Source organism: Leguminivora glycinivorella, chromosome 3, assembly GCF_023078275.1.
Source record: "Leguminivora glycinivorella isolate SPB_JAAS2020 chromosome 3, LegGlyc_1.1, whole genome shotgun sequence".
In the NCBI taxonomy this organism is placed as follows: domain Eukaryota; kingdom Metazoa; phylum Arthropoda; class Insecta; order Lepidoptera; family Tortricidae; genus Leguminivora; species Leguminivora glycinivorella.
In genome coordinates this window covers 23,056,050-23,074,816 of record NC_062973.1, presented here as the reverse complement: position 1 = coordinate 23,074,816, position 18,767 = coordinate 23,056,050, and the positions used below count along the sequence as shown (strand labels likewise).

Sequence of the window (18,767 nt, the reverse complement as noted above, 5' to 3'; positions counted from 1 at the left end):
ACTTTCAAAATCTGCTGTTTAATGAGCTTGTTAATAAAAAAAGTGTAATTTATTTTGCCATGACATCGTTATCGCAGTGCACTGATGAACACTGCTTTATATGGATGTTCAAAGTAGTTTCGCGTGTAGCTAATACGCTTCCTTGTTTTATATTGTTTTGACCTTTTGTGCGAAAAATAATGGTTGTATTTATTATTTAGCGATGCTGGTCTGCTGGTTTAGTGTTTACTTTTGGTTAAAAACACATTGTTTGTTTCTTTTCATTGTGTGTTACATATTGAACATACTATCCGTAACTTTACAGTTTTTAGAGGTCTACAAAACATATACGGAATAATAACAAATATCTAAGAATAACCTACTTAATCGCAAATGATGATTAGTCGGTAATGTTGAATGAATTTTGAACAATAACAATAGCTCAGAACAATTATGTATAACATTTTAAATCAAACCCAGTTTCCTACCGATTTACGTCATTTACCATAAACAATAATTGCCTTTACGTTTTCAAAGACCTAGTTGGCCAAACAATTTGGCTCGATCGCCTGATGTTGGTCTCACTCTAATGCTCAACATAGTTATTTGTAAGTCCATTGATAATTACCCAGTAAAAGCAGGCAAACTCTCTTCCGATCGGGCAGTCCGGCAACTTTCGGCTCGCATGTGCTACGGTAGCATAAATATATTAGGGTTGGCACAACTTGACGTCCCTTCGCGTGAACGACCCTGAACTGCTGTCAAACTTCAATTTTGTAGGAAGTGTCCTTTCTGTACGTAACTACTATTATTCTATTATGTGGTAAAAGTCACCGAGTTAGCAATCCGTCCGGCGGCGATCCCCAGGCGCGTGGGTGCGACCGGCCACCCGATGTAGGCTAACAAGTGTCCAGTGAGCTAATGAGTCCCAGGCCGTGCCAAGCGGCGTCGGAAGCGGCAGCGAAACGCCATTAGTATGCCGCATGCCGCCGCATCACCGACTTTCTCGACATTCCTGATACCAGCGGAGAAATGAGCAACGAAACGCAACGCGAATAAAGCGTTTACGTATTGACTTTACGTAGTACAGGACATGTTCTGTGGCGCAAAGATGGAGATGAAAAAAGGGGTGCGGAGAGGAGAAATAATGCCATTTTTGGGCGCTGAAGGCATAAGTTGCTACATCGCTTCAAAATTTGCCAAAGGAAGCGTTTGTCGCAACTGTTGCAAGAGTACTGTACATATTTATTTTGTGAAAAACTTATTAATGCATTCGCTTTTGTAATAATTTTATGTTCGTTCCTCGTTCGTTTAACATATAAACTACCTATTACGCATGTATAAAAGTCGCATACTCGCGACAATAGGCTTTATATAGACATATAAAAACTTAAATATTAAAAACATAAATATAATCGCAAATTTCGCGTCTACCTTTATTGAATGTCTGCAATGTGGATGAGAGATCGATTATCATCCCGGAAAACTAGCATGGCCTGAATGGAGCCCGTTGCCTACATTTAATTTTTATTTTATAAGCCGGTACTTAAAATAATTGGCGGCTATACTACTTAATTTATTAACATAAATATTCGCCTTCAGATATCTGTGTAATGTCCTCAATTACAAAACATGATCGAGTGTTAAAAAGGCAAAATAAACGAGGAGTGCAGTAAGCGGTTAACAATAACATAAAGTTTACATTTATAAGATAAACTTCAGTTGTATCCTTATTTACGAAGGCCCTACAATGTACTTACAGCGCATCGATGACTTTTAAAAAAGCCCCGCCATCCTGTTTCTCTATCTTCTTTTTTTTTAAACCTGCCACCTTTTATTTTTAAGACGCGTTTAAGCAGACTCACTATAGTCACTATAATAGTTGGTTTCCCATAAGATAAGACTCCGACAATTTTAATTGACCTTTTGCTAGTTTAGTCATTGTAATATCCGTAAATATTAAAACTAGGCACTGATAGCTCGCTATTAGGTATATTACCACTTAAAATGTTGCTAAAAATAGCTGCTTGCGTGCAAGGACATTATAGTCAAATTATGTACGTCTCAGAATTCAAATTATTGTTACCGACAAAATGCATTGGCATTTATACGAACGAGCCTGTAAGGCCAAGCTCAAGCAATAAATGCGCTTAAACAACCAGGAGTCTATTGTTTGTTTCTGTTATTTTCAACTTGACTTACCGCAGAAAATTATCCAATGACGGTGAAGTTGAATTTCGTCATATTTTGTAGCTATTATTTAGGTTCGATCAACTATATTTATCTCTGATAGTATTTATTGACAGCAGCTCAACGATAGATAAACATATTCCATTTGACACCTCCCAACGGCAGTTCACAATTTTTTAATTTGATTGCCAAAGGTACAAAATGCTTAATAGAAGCCATTCCAAACTATCAACAACAATGATATTAAAATAACGACAGGTCATTAAGTTAACCCATTTATCGCTGAGCTTAACAATTGTTTTTATTAGCCTTTTTCTACGAGTTAAGAAAGTCCGAAATCATTGACGCATCACTCAATTGTCATTCTCAATAGCGTACGTCAATCTTCGAAGTCTTCATCATTGATTTTCGCAATTGTTTGTCTGGCCAGTTGCAACTGTCACAAAGATTACAATTATCACCTTAAACTCTTGATAGTCTTGTTGGTCGTCACAATTTAAGATAAAAGATAAAGATAAAAATCATTTATTGTATAAACCATTCTACATATGGCGCCTTAACCTACGTTACAAGAACAACTTACTCTCTAAACATTTAAGGTACTAGATACTGATTACACCTAAAACCAGTTACACAAAGATAGATGGTGCATCAGTAGAACAAAAAAAATAAATAAACAGGGATTGTGAAAGAAACATTGGCGCCTGTGTAGTGGCAACAAAAGGACGCCACTCAGCATATGCTATGATATGAATACCACAGCGCTGGTCTTCCGTAGCGCCCCGGGTTGAGGGGTAGCTTTAGATTTACATTCTAGGACTTCTAGATTATCAAAACCTGGCTCATATAAACAAACTTTGCTAGTAGAATAAGTCGACGTAAGCAAGCCCTCTGCAATATTACGATCAACGCGATTTTTCGACGATTGGTCTGCTAGACTTGACATCAGTAACTTATTTAATTCAATTTATAATGTTTATACTATTTATTTGATAAGACAACAATAATAATGGCCCAATAATATACATCTAATAACATAGCGTAGTAAGTACCCAAGTTTAGACTGCACACTACCTACATACATAATGTATAATTTTTAAGCGAGTTTTGCGATGGACGCAATTTGTGATAAGTTCTGAACATATCAATAACCACTACTGATTTTATGCTTACGATAAATTATTTTTTATTTTTTTCTTTATTAAGGAAAACAAACAGCATTATATAATACATCTGTAAATCGTACATTTAGGTGGATCATAAGCCAATGAAGTTTTCACTAATAGGTAACACTTATGTGTAAAAGTATGCACAGAGTTATAAATTTAAGCTAGTGTAACATAAGTTACTTTAGTACAAAACGTTACAAAATTATAATTTTTTTATACAAATGCATGCAAAAACTTAATTATAAAGTACTTCTAATCGTGTTTACATAACTAGTATACTTTTGATGAAAGACATCGGTATGGCTATACATAGTATTATTATCGAAAATTACGGAATGCTGCATACGAACGTCTACCCCTCATTTTAGGGAAGTGGGGGGTTAGAAAGAGACAAAATGTAGCCTATGTGTTTAATGAATTTGTCTGTTGGTTTCAGGTCGCGATGGCCGGCGACTTCATCCTCGCTGTGGCGTCGATGATGATAGCTCGCCTGCGCAGCGATGACGTCACACTCGTGCTAAGCCAGGTATGACCGCTTTATCAACTACTACTAGAATTTAGATAAGGTACAGCGGGACAAATCTCGACTGGGGGGCAATTGTAACTAATCCACTGAACACACCTACCGTCGGTATATAACCGGTGGACACTATTTAATAATGCACACATTGTAAAACATGGAAAAAATGGACCAAGTACATTTGCCCCCACGTCGAGATTTGTCCCGCTGTACAATAACTTGTTTATTCATTATTTTATAAGGATTTAGTAGAAAAAAAAGTATCTTTAGTAAATGGTTCATTGATTTAGATTCGTACGTCACTCGGGTCACTCCGATATAGTAGATATACATATTCCTCTAAGACACACTATGACGCTGGTTTTAGTGAAGCTTATATTAAAACTATCAATAGATATGTAAGAAAACTTACCAACAGAATAAATTAACCCCTCTCAACCACTTTTTGCCAAGAGTGGCACTGAAACTTGAGTAATTCATGTACTCTGTCTACCTACCCCTTTTTGGGATACAAGCGTGATTATATATATGTATGTAGAATAAATTAAATAAACACAGATTTGTACCGAATATACTTTCTATGAAACATAATGCAAATTAAACAAAGTTGTGCGTTTACGAATCGTAGGACCCATTTACACGGCACGAGAACTGGCATGCGATATTCATTAAATTTAGTACATATTTGATTGGCGTGCTGAATTTTAAGTAACCTCTAGCGCCTTGTATATTAGGTCCTTAGGTTACATCATTTAAGATGCTACAGGAGCGAAAATGCTAAAATGGAAAGGAGTCCCCCTTTCAATTTGGGAATTTACTTCAATATACTAGTGTTACTACTGTGTGTGTAGTGGTACTATTAGTGTTATTAACTAGATTTATCGAAAAAAAATTGCCCATTCAGAACAACTCTGTTAAAAGATATTGCGAAAAAATCTTTAAAATCGAGGTTCCGCTCTCGACTGTTTCCTCCTTCAAAACTTAATCAATCGTTACGAAATTTGAGAATCTGAATAACAATAAACTAATCTGTGTCGGACCGTTTAGTTCTTTTGGCTAATTGTTACCAATTTAGAATACCACACCCTTTGCGTCATAATCAATAAGGCCATTTTTGGAAAATTCTGATGGGCTGTAGCGTCTTTAAAAATAAGAATATCAAAAAACTAAAAATAACAATAATGCGTGTTGAAAAAGTCATTACTCTAACTTCAAAAACTAGGGAGGAAATAGTCGAGAGCGTTTGTATAGAGAATTGACCCCTCCTGTATCGTCTTAAAGTCAAAATTTCATCCTAGGTATATAAGAATATTACATTTCAAATGGATTAAATCACAAAAGGATAATATAACTCATTATGTTAACTAAAGTAATTACTGCGAAAACAAAAGATGCTCTTAATTGTTGCAGCCTTGCTCCGTATGAATGATGTTGATTTCAAATCCTCATACATTATTGATAGCTTTATATTTGTACTAGCTTTTGCCCGCGGCTTCGCTCGCGTTAGAAAGAGACAAAAAGTAGCCTATGTCACTCTCCATCCCTTCTACTATCTCCACTTAAAAAATCATGTCAATTCGTCGCTCCGTTTTGCCGTGAAAGGCGGACAAACAAACAGACACACACACTTTCCCATTTACAATATTAGTATGGCTTACTGTTTCGTAGATTCTTCTTGATGGTTACTGCTCCTATTAGTATTTTGAATGATAAATAACTTTTTAAAACACCGAATCATTTATTACGACGTCTCAAATACGTACTAATTAATGATAGCAATCAAAACTCAAACTATGAAACTATACTAATTCAGTTGCGAAAACCTCGAACGTTTAGTGTCTAATGTGTGTTGACTAAAAATAGACAGTGTTGTACCTACGTGATGAAAATAATGAAAGTAGGTACTCCTTTCTACCGAAAACAAGGGTCGGACTTAATCTTTTCATCGTTCGTGCAGACTGTAGTGCCAAACAAACTGTGAATGAAAGGATTCGCAAAATCATTACGTTTTAAGAAAATGTATACTTTTCAAATTACAAAACAACTTAATACATATATTTCAATTTATTCTATACTTCAAAGTTGTGGGCAGACTTGTTTATAGCGACATCTATCTGTTTCAAGTAGTAACCGTAGTATGAGCCATTGACCAGCGAAACCGCAGCGGCTGCATTAAATTAATGCACAATGCTACGCAGTGTGTTCTCAATGTATCACTAGATGGCGCTATAACTAGTAAATTCTGTTAAGTATAAAGAGTTGTATGTAGATAGTGTAGGTACTCAATTCAATCTGTGTATCCTTGAGTGATAACACGCTAGGGTATGCGAAGAATCTGTAGCCACATACAATGTTACGGAACTCTTTTGCGCACATATGTCTATGTCATATTTTTTTTTCGTGCATAATCAACATTGTTCGAAAAAAGGTTGAATCATTATCGCGGCTAGCCAAACTTTCTTATGTAAGCAATCTACCGCCAAGGGCTGATATATCGCCATTACATATGGGCTAGAGGCAAGGGTTGAGCCTGTCTATTCTAAATAATGGATGGGCGTTTTCAACAATTCTGGCCATTTTGTTGTATTTATTGAGAAACCGAGATAGCGCTAGTTTTTTTTCTCTACGAAACGTAGCAATGTCGATTACGGTTCGTTACAACCAAATTTTATAATATCATGTTCTTAGAATGTCGCAATGTTAAAACGAATTAGTAGTAAAATATCTAAAATTACAAAAATACCAATTTCCAGTACATCAAAATGCTAATGTGACATTGGCCTATTACATGCAATATCCGAAATGTATTAGTTTCATAATAACCAAAATTCAAAATGACACTTTCTCAGAATACCTAAAATTTTATTTACAGTGTGCATTACATTCCTTGCACTGTGTTTTATTATTAACTTTAGTATTCATTTAGTTAATCCAGCCAACAATTTAAGAAAAACTTCAAAAATACAGTTTTCATGGATACTGCATTTAAGGCATTTTGAGAAAGTGTAGTTTTGGTTTTAAGTTAATTTCACTTTTAGACATTTTGGGAATACGGTAATTTGAGAAGTAGGTTTAAGTCATTTCGAGTTTTAGACGTTATGACAATAATCTGATCGGGCATTGTGCCGTTTTAGGAATATGGTATTATAAAATTTACAAACTTTGGTTGTAACAAACCGTAATCGCAATGTCGTCAGATTGCCTAAATACATCCTTTAGTGTCTTCGACGCTCCTGCTATGGTACTCTTCTTATCCTGTCGTTGCACGCTCTCCTATAACGTACGAGTAGCTAACAAAAGGTTCGATGTAATTCCAGGTGGTGACAGACCTGGTGCAGGGCGAGTTCATGCAACTGGGCAGCAAGGAGACCGAGAACGAGCGGTTCGCGCATTACCTCACCAAGACCTACAGGAAAACGGCCTCGCTCATCGCCAACTCCGTCAAAGCGGTGAGTATCATCGAAGCTTCATCCATGTTTGCGGGCTTAGAAATAATGCCGGATTTAAGGACTAATAACCAAGCGGGAGCCCCAACAAAAAAGACATCGAGGCAAGCCACAAAACGGTAGTAGACTGTGGAAGATGATTGAGGTTCTCAGAGAAATGGGAAATTTCACATATTGGAGGACCAAGTGGCAAAGACTTTAGAGGAGGCCAAGACCCGCAAAGGGTTGTATCGCCATAGGAAATAAGACGTAAGTATGCGGTAGAAACAGACTTCTAAATTGTTACTTGGTTCGCGAGTTCTGAAACAAGTGTAGGTTCTTGGAAAGTAAATATGAATGAAGAGCAGAAATCAAATGCTTCGTTAAGATTGAAGCCCGATAGTGTACAACCTATAAGTTGTGCATAACACGTAATAAATGTGGAATTCTTACGGCATAATTTAGCTTGGAAATTGTGACATTGATTGTGAAATTTCAGTAGGTAGCTAGTTAATAAAGATCATTGTCGGCTGTGGACACATTTTTATAAAAGCGTAATACATATTGGGTCAGGATATAGTTACAGGTATTTTACTAATTGCTTCGCGTTGCTTATTCAACAAACTTATGGGCCTGTTTTTATTTTTGTATCCCTTCTTACTCGTAGCACAAACACCTTGGTAAATATTAGTCATAGTCTTATTTCCGTCATATGAACTCATCACGCACATTGTCCCCAGGTGGCCCTGCTAAGTGGCGCCGACGAAAGCACGTGCGAGCTCGCCTTCCAGTACGGCCGCAACATCGGGCTGTCTTTCCAGCTGGTGGACGATATGCTGGACTTCGTGTCCTCGGCACAAGCCATGGGCAAACCCACAGCTGCAGACCTCAAACTTGGTTTGGCTACTGCGCCTGTACTCTTCGCTTGCGAAAAGGTAAGCTAGTGAGCTAGTTTCTAGGTAAAGTTTCCAGTATAGACGGAAAACATTAGGCTGTTCTTCCAGTTGGTAGACAATATGCTGGCCTTCGTGTCCTCGACGCAAGGTAGGTTTGCCCATAACCTACAGCTGCAGACCTGAAGCTCGGTCTGGCTACTGTGCCTGTACTCTTCGCTTGCGAAAAGGTAAGTTTGAGATTTAGTTTAGTCTAATAATTTAGGCAAATTTAGGTGAACGTTCTAAAAGAGACGGAACTTTAGGCCATCGTCCCTACTCAACTTATCGGCTTGAAAATGTTCATGGGTAGACGCGATCACTTCTATCAAGTGTACTTCCATTTATTAATGACGATTTCATTTTTATATTATCCTTTCGAACAACTCTCGTATCTAACAGACATTTTTGTTATTTCCAGTACCCGGAACTGAACCCCATGATAATGCGGCGCTTCGGCGAGCCGGGCGACGTGGAGAAAGCCTTCGAGCTGGTCCACAAATCTCGTGGACTCGAACAGACGCGCTTCCTCGCGCGCAAGCACGGGCTCGAGGCCGCGCGCCTCGCGCAGGAGCTCGCCGACTCCGTGTACCAGAAGGGGCTCGTGCTCACCACCGACCTGGTGCTCAACCGGATCAAATAACGCCCCGCCGAGCGGGACAGGTTTTCATAGTAGTCTTTGGACCGCGAGGGACCTAAGAGTACTTTAAAAACGGCGAGCGCCCGAGCGATCGTGCCCGGCTTTCGTTTTCCGAGCGGTCTCCGGCCGTCCCCTGAGAGCGCTCCGGAAATAGCGCCGACTCGGGGCTCCCGCGGTGAGTGATGTGCGCCGACATACGGCTAGATATTATCGAAGATATTTTAACGTCGACTCGACGCGTCGCGCCCCGGTAAATTATTCAATATAGCGAATTATATTCAGTATACATTACCTATACATTATAGTATTTAGATCGTTATACTGGAAACGTCGATCGGCCCGATCGACGGCGGAACTTCTTTTTATATTATTTTTGTATGTATATATAATACGTATACCCTTCTGTATGTAAGAGTACCTATGTATCTCTCACTTGTGTGACCTGATTTATTTTAAGATAGTTTTCTATGAAAATATTTAACACCGTAAACTATCTGCGACAATATGACTGACGTTTGGGAAGTGTGTGTGACTTGTTACCAAATACGGTTGTACATAAAGTACGATAGTGAATGCTCAATGTTTATTTGAATACGTCGCTTCACGAAAACACACTGTTTTTATTGGCGCGATATTGTACAGTACGTTATGTTTGTTGTAGAACACTTGACTGTTTCATTCCCTAGTTCTTGTTACTTGTGCAATTCTCTTCCCCGGTAGTGGGTGGAAGCACCGAACGTTCAGGACTCGTTCGTCTGTCGCGAATGCCGTCCGACCTTTCGCTATTATATATTATGCTGTGTAAATACTGAGAGTCATTGGATAAGTTACCCGTTTTATCTTCAAAACCAATTACCTCAATTTCTTAGTGTGCATACTAGAATACGTGTACACTGTATGTTCGATTTAGTATTAAATTGTAAGCTTCATCCGGCCGCACGGTAACATGTAGGCAATTTCGTCTCGTTCAAACGCTATTCGCTGCTTAGATTAAATATTTTGTAAATAATGCAACTGGATATCCCTCAGTGCTTGCGGGTTTCTTATTGAGGTATTAAAGAACCCGTGAACACGGGAGCGCAGTATTTTATAAATCTTCATTAGGTTCTTTTTAGTTAACAAAATATTAGTCACTTAAAGAAGTAACGGTAGTGTAAGGCCGACATGATGACTTAAATAAGTAAAGCGCGAGGACGCATGCTGTCCTTTGCGCCCATAAGTATAGGACTATGAGATAGACAGAGGCAGATATGTTACTGACATGAACAATTATGGTCCGGATATTGTAATATTTTTAATATAAGAGAAAGATTTCGAAACTATTTGTCGATAATGGAATTATAATTTACGACCTAATTTTATCGAAAGTATAATCGGACTTAATAGTTTTCGAAATTCTCTTTTATTAAAATAATATAATTTTGTAAGCAGATACTTCTGCTCAATATAAAATATTACATATTGTAATCATTAGCGATATTAAAATTATATTTTGCAATGTTATTTGTTAATCTAAAATTATTAGTGAAATAATTTTAGTCATTATGTCAGCGGATGCAGTAGATATGGAGTTGTATGTTTTTGTACATTATGCGTTAAACATGGGAGTCAATGAACTTTATTTATAATATTGTAGATGTGTACGTAGTTAAAACCGTTTGTAAATATGAATACTCTGTAAAATGAAAATCATGAATAATTTTTATTATAAACATTAGTTACAGAATAATGTTTTATTTATTGAATCAAATGACATCAAGCAAATAAAAACTATATTATGACTGCACCTATAACAGGAGAAATAAGCGTAGTCGAGCCGATGAACTTGTTTCGTCTTCAGAAATTGGACATGATCAGATGATCACATATGCGACATATGCGGCAAGAAATGTCGAGGTATCGTTCCTCGACATTTCTTGTACAGCCATAGGCGGAAATGCGTTAGTCGGCTCAATCACTCCTAATACGACGTTGCAAAAATCATCCGTCAGGGATGCAGAGGCCAATGATGATGACGCAAGTATCAGGTGATACAGTAGCGGATAATAATGTATTATACAACGTGTTTCCGGTATCACTCAAAACCTCAGACACCCCAACAGATTTTTATTTTTTTAAACTCATCTAGAGTATTCATCTTTTAATGTGATGGTTACTTTTTTTTTTAATTGAATTTTTAGATTTCTGTACAGCTCTACTTGACTTTTAGCTCTACACTCAATAAAATAATTGCTAACTACCATCATAAACCATAAAACTATTTATTTGTGTACGTTACTGCAACGACATAAGGTTTACCAATAGACAGCTAAGATGTCATTGTAAAACACTTTAAAGCTTTGTCACAGTAAACTTCAAATTGGACAGGTAATCGCAGTAAGCAAATTTAAACCCAATATTCAGAATGACAAGGTTGTAATTAGGTACGAGTTCAATTTGTTATGACTTATGATAAACATTAAGATTAAACTGACAAACAACGTCAAACTCGTAGCGGAAAAAATAATCGCCCAAGTAACCAGCCAGTACCCCTAAATACTGAAAAAGGTAAACAACCTCTAGCAATGCGATATACACAATGTTGTATTACGAATACAATAGAATAGGCACGTAAAAAATAACGAATCATACTAATTTAAATAAAAATATTACCCTCATCAATATATAGCTCAATCGATTCTACTCTCGATTCTGAACAAACGGTTTTCAGGTTTTTAGTGTTAAGTGAAACACGGTGTATTTTTTCGGATCCATTTTCATACGTACTTATTTCACTAATTAAAAAAAGACGGCGATCGCGATGTCGATGAAATTTACAATACAGGTGCATATGAAAAATACTATTTGGTCAACATAAGGTTCATTTTAAAACAACTCGTATGCCCGAGTTATGCAGGGTAGCCTTGTGGGCCCCGAATAGTAAAATAATGATGTGGTGTAATTTTCATACCAACGACTTCTGAGATTGTTAATTTACATCCAATCATTTGTAATATATTGTTAGTAGGATTCGCTATTTTGTGTTTTTATAATAATAAGTTCGATATTAGTAACATACACGATCGGTGTGAGTATAGTTTCTAATCCGCATCAGGCTCTCGTGGCTGCCCACGTGCCACGTGCCACGTCCTAAGGCTCGTAAATATTCAAATACACATTTTAACACTTTCGAAACCGGGCTCTACGCGGCGCTACGACATTTTCGCTACATACGGGGAAACCCACGTAATCGGCTACGCTTCTACGAGCGGTGTACCCGACAGTCGGGTTCTTGGTAGCGAAAGTGTTAATGATATCCAATAATTGTTTACTTGATATAAAATACTAATTTTAAGAATTTTCGACTTATTGTTTTCGATATGTACCAGTATGATAGATTTTTTCCGCTACTGTATGTTACTAGGACCTAGTTGGTCATTGACAGGGCCCGTAACTTTCATGCCGATGACATCAATTTGACGTCACGCTGCATATAGGATGATTTTTATTGTCATAATTAATCATTATTCATTAATCAATCTAATCATGCACAAATGACTTCAAAAGTAAGCTATTCATACGTGGAATAATTAATACCTACTTGATACTTGAAACAAAAGGCAAACAATTTGTTTTGTTTATATTATTTATCGAAATATGGTAACAAAACTATTTAATAACGTATGTTTAAAAAATAAACAAATAATTTAATTTACTTTTCACGTATCAGGTATCCATTTTACGTATGAATAGATTAGTTTTGAAGTTATGATTAAAATGATTGATGAATAATGATTAATAAATAAATAAAACTCTTGAATCATCCTATATGCAGTGACGTCAAAATGTCATCGGCATGAAAGTTACGGGCCCTGGTCATTGATCAACTTACCTACTAGTCATACTAGTTATGAAAAAAAAGCTGTACTTTTAGATGGAAGCAAGCCGCTTTGCATGGTGATAGTAGTACGTAAACGATTTTTCCGAGGATATCGAAATTTCATCCCTTAGGAAGCAGAGCGTAGCGAGGTGTTTTATGAAAATGAACAAAATTGTATCTTTTTATTATATCGTCCGATTTTGACAAAACGTATCTCAAATAAATTGCTTTATGTACCTAATTTAAAAAAAATAGGAAAAAATATATTATAAAAAAAAGTAAATTTACGTATCGCACTGAATAACTTCAAAGAATGACAGACAAAATGTACAATGTCGATAAATGTTTTTTTTTTAATCGAAGACCGCATCGAAATCGGATAAGCATTTTTTAAGATACAAGTTGCCAAAGTTGGGGAAGTTTGCTTTATATGGCCACTTTGAAATTCCTTTGCCAGAAAGTCAGAAATAATATATTTTTCCCCTCACTAGCTCGGAAACACGTGTTTTGTCCTTTAATACCAGCGGGTAAAAACGCATTTTATCCACTAGTGGGTAAAGTAATTTGACCTTGAATAAAATGAAATGAACTGCTTTAAAATTGATAAAAGTAGATGAATCTAGTAATAAAGATGATTTACCACCTGTGGAACTACTGGAAGCAGTGATAAATTCATTTTTTTTGCGTTGTAGTTTCCTCGCTATAGTGAGGGGAAAAGTTTTGTGTTACACTCGGGTGCAAATGTATTTTACTTCTCGTGTGTTAAAAAACTCGCAAGTTCAGGATTCTATTCTCGAACCACTCGCTTCGCTCGTGGTTCAACTATAGAATCCTTTCACTTGCTCGTTTTTCAATTTCACACTCGGCGTTAAAATACAACTTTGCCCCCTTGTATAACAAATAACTATTTCTTACACAGAAAAGTAAGAAAAAAATTGTAACTTTTGTTTTAAAGAAGACATGGTATTGCTTTTACTAGTATTTTCGTACACTTTCTTCAGATCCCCGTCATGCCTTTACTGGATATAGGTATCTACTGGGTGATTTTGGGAACTTACTTAGTCCCGCATGCCAAAAAGGTGTTAAGATTTTCGTATTAAGTAGTATATGATTTTTTCTTTCAAACTAACAGAACCACAAACAAAAATGTATCTTTAATACAAGAATTCTGAAGTAAACTCGACGTGTGAGTCCCTGCCCACTGAGCATGAAACTTACAATAACTTGCAGTAAGTTTACATACCTCACATTTGTAAGTTTAGAATGTAAGGTCGGAGAAATATGACAACAACATTCAACTTATTGGTAATTTGAAACTTTCAGAAAATTAGTAGTGCTATATTATTGTAACATGACAAATGAAAACTAATATTATAATATTGCAAGGATGTTTTGATTACAAGTTATTTAAATGTTCATTTATTACATTGCTGCAACAAGGTATTAGCTATATTACATATGCAACGTTACAGCAACATTAACTTTTAAACATCAAGTTTTCAATGTTACTTCAATGTCTAAACTTAAAGTTTCCCAAATGTTCAAAATCAATATTACTGCAACTGACCACTTGAAATATTGGTTTTATGCAGTTGCTGCAATATCACAAATTAAGATTTACTTCAATAAAACCTTTTGATATAACCGGTATATTTATTTTGTAACATTACAGGTAATTATAAATACAATGTCACGGCAATTGTTTTTTTTAAGAATTAATTTCTCAATGTTGCACCAATTTTAAATAATAACGTTTATTAAACATTTAACATCAATATTGCAGTCATTGACCGTTTTAAATATATTTTTTATAATTTTGCTGCGTTATCACAAATTGATATTTCCTTTAATTAATCTATTTTAGAATCTATAAATATTACCCGTATCAAAATAGCATAACATCAGGGCAAATTATAAACACAATAGATGTTTTGAGCTATACCTATTAGATTTTTCAGATTGTTTTTTTACTGCTCGGTGGGTAGGTATTAGTGCGTTTTCACAATATCCGATTCGATATCGGATGTCGGACCGATATCCCATACATTACCGGCGCCATCTTGGATTTTTTCTATTGAAATCCTTCCGACATCCGATATCGGATCGGATAATGTGAAAACGGTCTTAGGGTAAGTTACATCAAGGACGAATTTCATTTCAAACCCCTACACCTTTTGAAAGACCTATGTTGGATATCCAACGACTCCATCACGAACCACTCAATAGATTCATCCCCAGCATGCAGTTTACTTTCCATTAAAATCCTTCCGACATCCGATATTCGGATCGGATAATGTGAAAACGGCCTTAGTGACCGGCGACACCAGAGCGTCGCGTGTCTCGGGGCGCGCAACGGGCGTCCGCGCCACGCCGCCTCAGTGTAATTCAAAAAACGTCTCCTCAGTACATTTTGTATAGGAAGGACGTAAGGCAGCGTTCCCACTTATGCGTCGCGTGTCTCGGGGCGCGCAAAGGGCGTCCGCGCCACGCCACCTGAGTGTAATTCAAAAGCGTCTCCTCAGTACATTTTGTATAGGAAGGACGTAAGGCGCGCCGCCAAGCGGCGCGGCGCGCGCCCGCCGCCGCCACGCCACCTGGGGCGCGTCTTACGTCTTTCCTATACAAAATGTACTGAGGAGGCGTTTTTTGAATTACACTGAGCGGCGTGGCGCGGACGCCCGTTGCGCGCCCCGAGACACGCGACGCTCTGGTGTGGCCGGTCACTAAGACGCGCCCCCGGTTGCGTGGCGGCGGCGTGGCGCGCGCCGCGCCGCTTGGCGGCGCGCCTTACGTCCTTCCTATACAAAATGTACTGAGGAGACGCTTTTTGAATTACACTCAGGTGGCGTGGCGCCGACGTCCGTTGCGCGCCCCGAGACACGCGACGCTCTGATGTGGCCGGTGCCTTACGTGTGCACCCTGGCAGGCATTAGTATGGTCGAGCGATGAACGATGTTGATGTTTTATCTTATCATTTATCGGGCGACCATACTTGCCTCCCTGATACGTAGCGGCGTGTGCATCAGTGGGTTCGGGCCAAGCCACGTACATACCACATAATATTGTATCGTCACTACTTTAAAAAAAAACTTGTATCTTCGTCTGTCAATGAAAAGAAAATTGTATTAAGTATGTATGGAATGCATATAGACTTACTGTGTTTTAACTTTGAGAAGCAGGGTGAGATACGAGATTTTTTCAAAGTAGTGACGATATATTATATTGTGGAACTGGTAAAGCTAGGAACATATTATGGGTCTCGACCGCGGACGCGATCTGGATAATGATTATACACTGAATTGTGCAAACTATCGATTGTCGGTCATGCACGTGCAATCGCAGACGTCCGCGCAATATATTCCTAGCTTCATTGTGTGATAGCGTTCCCTTAAGGGCCACTTGTACCACCCGCTTAACTCAAGGTTAGTGGACTGTCAAATTCCATATAAAATGGTGGGTTAACCTCGGATTTTCGGTGGTGCAAGTGACCCTTACTGTCATTTAGGTTCAGGTTCCCAATAGTTGGTACTCTTATAAGATGGTGAAGGGTACCGTTTAGGCCTGGCTAATCAGAACAACAACAGCGTTTCCAATAGGATTTATTAAGACAACACAGAGCTATACACAAGTTTAGACGTTTAGAATCTGAATTTATATTTTCGTTAGTCAGACACACAAACACTGCTTATTCAACAACAACTACGAACAATATATTTAATCTTATAATTAAATTTTAAAACCCTAAAGACTAAAACTAACACAAGCAGGTTATAACTAAATATAAAAAACCCCCTCAGATCCCCTGCCTCCGGCATAGACCCAAGAATGCTTGCGGCGTTTCCCCTTTGCACCGCCAGACTCAACCTCTGAGCAAAGAAGGAACCCGCTATTTGGTCCCCCGAGAAGGCGTTCCGACACCTTTTTAATAAAATTTTTGGACAAGTTTAGAAAAATAGTCTTTATGTATTAATGTGGTCTAGTAACACTAATGCCATAGGTGAGTGGTATATCTTGTACACTGTCTTTGCTTACACTGAACTGCACTTTCACTATTTGACGCGATGGTAGCGGGTGTACCAAAGACAGTATTATAGTTGAGATTTTATTTGTTGAATTTATTTAGTCTTCACATTAACAACTCTTTCTCTAAGGCCCACATGCCCTCTCCTGTTCTTCGATGGCCCATTGTTGGTTTTTATTTGCATATTATTCCCATAATCACAGGACACGGCAAGGAAGTGAAGAAGTGGCAGCATGGGCACACATTGGGCAGACACAATAACATCTCTGACAAAGACCACTGCAGGCTAGCATGCACCGGGCCCAGGATTGAGTGGCGTGAAGAGCACTGGTAAAGAATGGCCTCATTCGTCATGTCCCTCAGCCACAAGGATACAACAAAGAAGAGAATTATTCTTCTAAAATTTACTTCTGCAGCTCATTAATTTCCATTTTCGACTCTGCTACTTTTTCAACCGGCCGCTTACATTTTGGTTTACCTATAACAAAGTAATGTTTTAGAATAGTACTGCATAAAAACAAAAAAAAAATTGTTCACAAATTTTTCTAAGTCCTTTTGCTATACTCTGACCGTGTATAATAATACATTTATTGAGAAACAAATGTCAGTGTTTATCATATAAAAAAATGCCCTCACCATGATTTGAGCCTGAAGCCTTAATTAAGCACAGGGTCACTACACTGCCGAGACATGTCATATTAACAAATAACAACCGCTACATGAAGCAGAATATTTTCTTGTTCTCAATGAGGCCGGCTGCCTTAAGACCATATTGTCACAGTCTTAACATGCTTCCCTCAAATCCTCAATCATTCTGTGAATCCACTGCAAAATAGAAGAGGTAGTTTGATTAACAATATTATATTAATTAAACCTGAAGTTTGGCAATATGCGTACAATTCATACTAGAAGAAAGAATATGTTTCATACGTACATAAGGTATTCTTTGGAGGACAAACAGGTGTTTTTTTTAGCTTAAGAATAGTGAAAAAACCAATTATGTACAATAATATAAATTGTAAATAATGTCAAAGAAAAGATTCTGACATTATTTCAGTGTTGCCAGGTCCAATTTGAATAAAATCAGAAGACACGTGTCCTAAAAATCAGGAGACATAAATAATTCGTCACTACTTTAAAAAAAAACTCATATCTTCGTCTATCAATGAAAAGAAAATTGTAGTAAGTATGTATGGAATGCATATAGACTTACTGCGTTTTAACTTTGAGGAACAGCGTGAGATACGAAATTTTTTAAAAGTAGTGACGAATTGGCTCGAAAGTCATAGATTGATAAAGCCTGAGAGCCTAATAAAGAGAGAAATATAATATGAGAACTATTCTTCATACTAAACTGCAATGTCACCCCATACATCAGAATAAACAGCGCCCTCTTGACAATAATAGTCATATATTTCTGGTCAGGCTTTAGTATTATTATTCGATAACTTTATTTTCACAATTATTTGCAACATTTACATTAATAAAATTATTTAAAGAAAATTATGGCCAAGCAAATACTGTCGTTTAAAAAAGGCGCCTAATTCAAATTTTCTATGGCACAATAAACCTTCGCCCATGTTTCAAATTTGGCGCTTATTTTAGTATTTCGTAGTCAACTAGGAATCCTTATAGTTTCGCCATATTTGTCTGTCTGTCTGTCCATCCGCCCGTCCGTCCTGGACTGGAAACCGCTGAAATTTGCTTTTGCTGAGATGCAAAAATAAAAAGTGGAAAAAATAAATAATAATATAATATAATAAGTTTTATTAGGGTTCGGTTGCAATCTGTCATTTTTACCAGTAAAAGATAGGGTCTAAATAGCCATGAAAAAATAATGCCATGACATGAGGTGGGGTCCGTAGCCGTACCCTTCCATTCGATCTTGAAAGTCATTTTTTTTAGTTTTTCGTAAATAACTCGTAAACGGTGGCCCACAACAAAAAAATATGTTGAACAAAAACTATCTACATAAAATTTCCTACAAGAAAGGTTGTGTACGTTTTTTGGATAGGATCAATATATAAATGGA

At 37.3% G+C, this 18,767-nt stretch overlaps 1 protein-coding gene and 1 long non-coding RNA gene across 2 annotated transcripts in view; one reads left to right on the top strand and one right to left on the bottom strand.

Moving 5' to 3' along the window:
* The window catches only part of LOC125242643 (all trans-polyprenyl-diphosphate synthase PDSS1), a 109,431-nt gene extending 98,847 nt beyond the window's left edge, over positions 1–10,584 (top strand). Inside the window, exons 5-8 of the mRNA XM_048151479.1 lie at positions 3,775–3,864; positions 7,176–7,307; positions 8,024–8,218; positions 8,637–10,584. Of these exons, the coding sequence (XP_048007436.1) occupies positions 3,775–3,864; positions 7,176–7,307; positions 8,024–8,218; positions 8,637–8,858 (639 nt within the window). The 3' untranslated portion in view covers positions 8,859–10,584. The remainder of the gene's footprint in view (positions 1–3,774; positions 3,865–7,175; positions 7,308–8,023; positions 8,219–8,636) is intronic.
* Positions 10,585–16,297: 5,713 nt separating this feature from the next.
* Positions 16,298–18,541, bottom strand: LOC125224628. Its single transcript, XR_007176896.1, has 3 exons — positions 17,670–18,541; positions 17,372–17,560; positions 16,298–17,213 (listed from the first exon to the last, which is right to left on the bottom strand). It is a non-coding gene; the product is annotated as an uncharacterized LOC125224628 (long non-coding RNA).
* Positions 18,542–18,767: the final 226 nt, after the last annotated feature.